A 7,500-nucleotide genomic window follows, 5' to 3' on the forward strand; every position below is an offset into this window, starting at 1 on the left:
GAGAGAGAGAGAGAGAGAGAGAGAGAGAGAGAGCCCTAATCCGGATTAAATCCAATCTGGCAAAGACATCAAACCTGCACTAGCAGCTCTCCCGTGCTGTCTGACTGCTCTGCAAACAGACAGCACGTCAGCGCTTAACAGATCTGGCCCTAAAGCCTTTTTTTCCCTTAATGCTAGCATATTCTCCCGGAATACAATATGCTTTTATTCACGATAGCAGCAGGAATAATCATAATTATTACAGCCGCAGAAATCATATTAGAAGCACAGGGCACAGAATAACCTCGTGTCTAATCCTGTTGTTCCCCTGTCAGGGTTCGTTTTATTTTCATCCGTCCATCTTCTTTCAAGGCGTATTCTCCCAGGCTCTCATCCGCCACCATCTCTCTCTTATATTTTGCTCTCGTTCCCGTGGCCTTTCCTGGGAGGCGCTGTGTCTGCCGCACACGTGTGTTACGCTATTAGAGCCCTGCGCTCCATTCATCAGCCCCTCTATCAGTTTATTTATCATGCCACATGCACAATACTTTTGCACGCACACATCATTAGGGTTTGGAAAGTCCTGCCCCTCTCTGTGCTTTGGAACGTGCGTATCGAGCCCCTTCTATGGGAGGGCTGTGTGGGTCATGTGCGCAGGCCTTTCAGAAGGGGGCGGGGTGGGGGGCGGGGTGGGGGGCGGGGTGGGTGGGGGGGGGGGGGGGGGTGAGCGTGGCCACAGCCTTCCTGATCGATTATGCGCACATAACAAAGGCATGGGGGCTTTGGAATTGGGGTTGCATTGATTCTAATTAGGGAAACATTAAATAAGATTTACCTAGAGATACCATAGCGCTCTCTCTCTCTCTCTCATCTCTCTCTCTCTCTCTCTCTCTCTCTCTCTCTCTCTCTCTCTCTCTCTCTCTCTCTCTCCTCTCTCTCTCTCTCTCTCTCTGTCCCTGGAGTGGAGAGTCTGGGCCGATTGATTCGGCACACACCACCTCCTCCACACCTTCTCTCTCTTTGTCTCTGTCTCTCTCTCTTTTACTCTCTTTTGCTTGTTCCTCTTGCAAGGGGAGGTAGAGATTTTCATTTAGTTAAATGGCATATATGGTGCTTAAGCACCACATTAACATAGTAGGGCCAAAGGATTTTGTTTTACACAATGACAAACACACACACACAAAGATTATGTTGTATTTGGGTTCTGCTGCTTATTATATTGCATTGATATAGATGATTAAACACCAAATTAATAGTAAGTCTGTCAGTAATTACGTATTTCAACCTGATGGAGGCATGTGATGTGATTTGAAATGTTTTTTTCTCTTATCTGAATGTCTCTTTGCCCAGCAAATCAAATCCTCATTTAGCCACTAAGCACAGAATTATTGTGGACATAATTTAGATCTTTGTAGTTTTTGCCTGGAATAAAATACCCTTGTCCCTAAAACACAGAAAGGCAAAATCCACTGGAATGGGAGACAGAATTTCCCTGACATTTTAAAATGAACACTCACTCACACACACACACACACACACACACACACACACACACACACACACACACACACACAAGGATGAGTACGGGCTGGGAGAGGAGCTCTGGCCACACTCTCGTGTTGAGTTTGCTGATGAAGCGGTGTGTGCAGTCACTGCTCTGGTGTAATCCCGTCTCTTCTGTGTTTTCTCCTTGGTGTTCAAATACAGTCCCCTTTGGCTGCCTTGCAGATAACAAGATTGTGTCACACTTGCTGGTGGCTGAACCCGAGAAGATCTACGCCATGCCGGACCCCACCGTGCCCGACAGCGACATCAAGGCACTCACCACTCTGTGCGACCTGGCCGACCGCGAACTGGTGGTCAACATCGGCTGGGCCAAGCACATCCCAGGTAGGAGCAGAACTGAGCCAGAACACACACACACACACACACACACACATACACACATGCTTGTGCATATCCACACTGGCACTGAAGTACAGATGAACAAAACATGGTCCAAAAGTGAATTATCAGCATTTAAAGGAGTAAATATATGATTATCATTTGTTATAAATAAGACTGTGAGTGTCGCGTGTGCGGCTGCTAGCTGGGAGTGTACGTTCAGTCACATGTGTCCTCACCTTTGGCTGGGAGATCTATTCCACAGGCAGGATAAAGCTTGTGCAGCACTCTAAACTAAGCTGCCGTCTGCCATCACAGCCTATCACCGTAGCAACCGCTGACACACTTGTGAGGTCAGCACTTTTCATTCTCCCTGCTTTCTCCTGCGCTCCCCGTGTGACAGCACAGAGGAAATGAGATCAATTTGTTTAGTTTTAGCTTAATTCCTCTGCGCAGGACAGCTGGAAATCTAAAGGAGCAGACGTGGGCCATTTTCTCTTGCCCGGTCGTCTTAGTGGTGGAGCCGCTGAAAGGATTGAAAGGACGACATTAGCCATGAACAGTAATGGCTTCAGTGACCATGATTGAGACAAGTGGCCCTCTCTTTCCTCCCCCCCCCCCCTCTCTCTCTCTCTCTCTCTCTCTCTCTCTCTCCCTCTCTCTCTCCTTCAGTCTCTCTGCTGCTTTATTGCCCATCTCCAGCAGGGAGAATGAGGAATTTCTACTAATCTACTTAACAAAGGCCTCTTCTTTCTGCCTTTAATCTCGGCCAGCGCAGCGTCAGGTGGACTCCTCCGTTCTCTTCCTCCGTTCTCTTCCTCCGTTCTCTTCCTCCGTTCCACTCCTCCATTCTGTTCCTCCGTTCCGCTCCGCACCTCTGAACAAGGCTGCTACAGCCAGGCACAATGGTGTCCAGCTGCCCACCGTGCTGGTGTGGGCCGTGGGTTGGACCATAGGACCCCATGGGTCGTGTGCTGGACCCCAGGGTGTGGGTTGGACCACATGCGCCGTGGGCCGGACCACAGGTGCCGTGGGCTGGACCACATAGGCCACAGCTGCTTGCTGGTCCACTCAGTAGTTTGCGATGTCTCCTCCCCCTGCAGGCACAGTGTCAGTTTTCTGCTAGCTGTGCCCCTGTGTGGTGGTGGAGCAGGTGGTGCAGGCGGAGGGCATCAGAGGGCCTTGTGTGTGTGCTGCACTCAGCTACAGTTACAGAGCCCAGGTTGGTCTGCCCATGGGGAGGCAGAGTGGTGCGGCTAAAGTCACTAGAAGCCCTCGCTCTCTCGCTCTCTCTCTCTCCTCTCTCTCTCTCTCTCTCTCTCTCTCTCTCTCTCTCTCTCTCTCTCTCTCTCTCTCTCTCTCTCTCTTAGACCCTAAGTCTGGCTTATTTTAGATTTCCCTCTTCATTTAGATGAACATTCTTCTTCACATTCAAGGATTTGATCTTTATACAAAATATTAGGCCTGATTCTTCAACTATGAAACCATGGACATATTCCTTTCTCCAGGGTCTTATGTGTGTGTGTGCGTGTGTGTGTGTGTGTGTGTGTGTGTGTGTTTGTGTGTGTGTGTGTGTGTGTGTGTGTGTGTGTGTGTTTGTGTGTGTGTGTGTGTGTGTGTGTGTGTGTGTGTGTGTGTGTGTGTGTGTGTGTGTGTGAATGCGTGTGCAACCATGTGGGTTTGTTTTTTCCAAGCACCCGAATCAATTCTGAAAGTAAACAGGGCTGTGTGGCTGTGTCAGGTGTGTATCTACGTGTGTGTTTGGTGCAGCAGTCTCCACCGCGCCCGGCCACACCGCACTGCGAATGATTGCTCAGCACAAGAGAGATGATTGTGTGATTAGACCTCGGCAGACCATTCTGCCTCTGTTTGAGGAGGCTGGTGTCCCGCTTGTCCCGCGACAGCAGGCGTACCGCGCTCATCTCCCACCGCCCGGCGTCCCGACGGCCCCTGCGGCCTGGTGGGTGCCTGCCTGACGAGGGCGACTGATCTGATTATTGAGATCCAGTAGGAAGAAAAAGCCAGACGCCCTCCATTAGATGTTCCTCTCACAATCTCCCAACATGTATCTCCTCCTCCTCTTTAAATCTCTCTTTTCACTCCCCCCTCTCTCCCCCTCACACACACACACACACTTTCTCACACACTCAAAATGATAAGCTTGTTCAGCTAAATATAATTGTAACCTTACCCTTTTTCACTCCGTCAGACCCACACGCACCGACACCAAAGAGGTGAAGTAAAAGGCCTCCACCCTCCGACGTAGCCCCTCCACCTCCGCGTGCTCCTGTCAGCACCGCCACCCCTCACACTAATAACTCGCCTCTCCACTTTCAATGGTACAGTAATTTTTTTTAACTAAATTGATGAAGGTCTCCATTTTCCCCGGGAGAGCTGCGAGCCAATTTATCGCTCATGATACAGCGCCTGTGTTGCTAACAGTTGTAACAAACTGTCAGCCCCGTTGCACGGCCAGCTAATTTGGAGTCATTAGGTGTGCGGCGTGCGAGCAACAATTTGTTACAGTGGTTAGGAATCCGCATGACATTTCTGAGCTCCCTCGCTTAAGATGTGTCCCAAGCCAGGAGCAGGCAAATTGTGAACTAATTTAAACATCACTCAGCATTACGGGCCCTACCCTGCTTCGCTCGGCTGGATAATGAACCAGTCTGTGTTTGGTGGAGTTGAGTTAAAGAGGGACCTGCTCCCGCTCTTTCTCACGCGCCACACGTCACCGGCCTCTCTCTCTTTGATTGCTTTCAAATCAAAAAACACTCTGCCGCCACACACTCCTCCGCAGTGTCATCCGTAAAAGCGTGCGGGCCCCCGGAACCGGCCGGATAAGAAGCTCCGGAGTAGTGTAGGGAGTTGCACCTCCACACACTCTCGCAGGGAAAAGAATTTTGCCTGAACGTGAAGGGAAACACAGGGGCACGAGTGGCCTCCCGTTGGCACGGTGCCCACTGGGATGAGGAGTCCCGTTTGCCAGATTAAAATGTTCACTGACTAATTTTATTTGAAGTATTTTAAGCCTCATGTCCGTGCGGGAGGGGGTCAGCGAACACTTTAAAAAAGGGAGCGTAAAGCTGGGAAGCGCTATTGAAAACTCCTTTTTTATCTGTAAATAGAATTAGAGCCCCCCCCCTGGCTCCCTTGTGCTGTGGAGAAATAAAAATAGCCGAAAACGTGCTGTCATGCGGTTGTGACATGTCTTATCGGAGCACGGGGGCACACAAAAGCAGGCTGGTCGCACTTGACTTGACAAGCGGGTTACAAGAATGGCCAGTGCACGGAGGAGCAGGGCCTTTTTAGCATGACGGGGCGCCCACTATTACAGGGCCTTTATGACGGCTGAAATTGCTCAGGCTTCCGCCATTCTTGGCCCTATCTCAGGGACTTTCTCTTTCTTTATTTCCCTTTCAATTTTCGCTGGGCGCGCGGATAAGCGCGTGCTAACACAATATGATTGAGCTGTAAAATGGAGGCCTGTCGTCTCTAATCTCTTTTATGTAGATACTGAGGTACTGCCACACTCACTTCATTCCACTCGCCCCCTCCCCCCCTTTCCGCCTCCCTCCCTCTTCTCCACCTCCGTCCGCCCGCTGCTTACTCTCCCTCTCCGCCTATTGTTGGGGACCAGTACGTTTGTAATAGCTTCGAGAAGGAGAGAGACAGAGAAGAGGGGATGGAGGAGTAGAGAGAGAGAGAGAGAGAGAGCGAGAGGGAGACGTGGGGGTGGTGGGGTCCGAACCGGGAGACTCCTGGTCAAGTATTGCAGCTAGCTTTCACGGGCTGTAATAAAGGCAATTATGTGCTCGCTGGTCGACTGCCGTGTTGTGCCTCATGTCGGATTAGAATATTCGTACCCTCAAAACCTCGTTACCAGGCAGCTACGAAAAAAAGAAGAAAACATGCGAAGCTCAGAGCCGCTCACGCCAGCCAGTTCTGGCTCTGGGCAGAGGCGCCGCTCATACGTGCTGACCCGGGCCCATCCCCAGACCTTGAGACACACGAGAGGAATTAAAGAACGCCGGCCGAGCGGAGCAGAGGTGCGAGAGCCCCGAGGTGTGTGCCTGTCACACGGCGCGGCCTGTGTTTCTATTCTGTTATGTGTTCCCTTCATTTATTTGATTCCTTCTTGCTCGAGGCCTGGGGAGAATGTGTTAATCAGAGAGGTGGACATGGACATGTGGGGGCTTGGAGGAGGTCTGTGTTATTGCAGGAGGTCTGTGTGCTTGGAGGAGGTCTGTGTGTTTGGAGGAGGTCTGTATGTTTGGAGGAGGTCTGTGTTGAAGACACCTGGCATCGTGGAACCTGTGGGCTCCATGCTGCCCCAGGGAGGTGCTTAGGGGAGGGCACAATCGTAGGGGGAGGGCACAATTGTAGGGGGAGGGCACAAGCGTAGGGGGAGGGCACAATCGTAGGGGGAGGGCACAAGCGTAGGGGGAGGGTACAAGCGTAGGGGGAGGGCACAAGTGTAGGGGGAGGGCACAATCGTAGGGGGAGGGCACAAGCGTAGGGGGAGGGCACAAGCGTAGGGGGAGGGCACAATCGTAGGGGGAGGGTACAAGCGTAGGGGGAGGGTACAAGCGTAGGGGAAGGGCACAATCGTAGGGGGAGGGCACAAGCGTAGGGGGAGGGCACAATCGTAGGGGGAGGGCACAAGCGTAGGGGGAGGGTACAAGCGTAGGGGGAGGGCACAAGTGTAGGGGGAGGGCACAATCGTAGGGGGAGGGCACAAGCGTAGGGGGAGGGCACAAGCGTAGGGGGAGGGCACAATCGTAGGGGGAGGGTACAAGCGTAGGGGGAGGGTACAAGCGTAGGGGGAGGGCACAAGTGTAGGGGGAGGGCACAATCGTAGGGGGAGGGTACAAGCGTAGGGGGAGGGCACAAGTGTAGGGGGAGGGCACAAGCGTAGGGGGAGGGCACAAGCGTAGGGGGAGGGCACAAGCGTAGGGGAAGGGCACAATCGTAGGGGGAGGGTACAAGCGTAGGGGGAGGGCACAAGTGTAGGGGGAGGGCACAAGCGTAGGGGGAGGGCACAAGCGTAGGGGGAGGGCACAAGCGTAGGGGGAGGGCACAAGCGTAGGGGGAGGGCACAATCGTAGGTCTTGCGCAGAGTAACGCATGTCCTCTCTGTTAGGATGGGCTATGTGGTTTTGGCTTTGTTTCTAAGAAGAGGTAGGAGACCAGGATATTGTGACGTTTATTCTCTCATTAGCATCAGAACCTCCAAATACACTAGCTGTCTCAATAAGTTACAAACAGTAGTAAGAAAGTGAATCAGATCCGAGTTATCACCCTCAGAACCAGAACCAGACCCGTCCCAGTCCTGCCCTGGCTGCATGTCCATTTTGGGGGATCTTCTGCCACTTGAACAACCCTGCCCACCGACATGAGAAGCCCTAACCCCTGTCCCCTCACCCCACCTCTCCCCCAACCAATCTCCAAATGAGGACTTGTCTGTCTCCACCCCCAGACTGACACTCTGCACATATTGATTAATAGATGCCCTGTGCTCCTTTTAGCAAATCAATCGTTCACTTCTTGCTGTCATTTCACTCCCCAAGCATTCCAGATGCCCTAAATTAAGTGCGATATTCAGAAAAAACAGCAAATGTGCAAAATCAAGTGTGT

The 7,500-nt window shown here is 52.0% G+C and overlaps 1 protein-coding gene across 1 annotated transcript in view; it reads left to right on the plus strand.

Moving 5' to 3' along the window:
- The window catches only part of esrrga (estrogen-related receptor gamma a), a 77,820-nt gene that overhangs the window by 52,894 nt on the left and 17,426 nt on the right, over window positions 1-7,500 (plus strand). The window contains 1 exon segment of the mRNA XM_076978635.1: window positions 1,687-1,869. Coding sequence (XP_076834750.1) covers window positions 1,687-1,869 — 183 coding nt within the window.

This window comes from Brachyhypopomus gauderio, chromosome 17 (genome assembly GCF_052324685.1).
Source record: "Brachyhypopomus gauderio isolate BG-103 chromosome 17, BGAUD_0.2, whole genome shotgun sequence".
Classification (NCBI taxonomy): domain Eukaryota; kingdom Metazoa; phylum Chordata; class Actinopteri; order Gymnotiformes; family Hypopomidae; genus Brachyhypopomus; species Brachyhypopomus gauderio.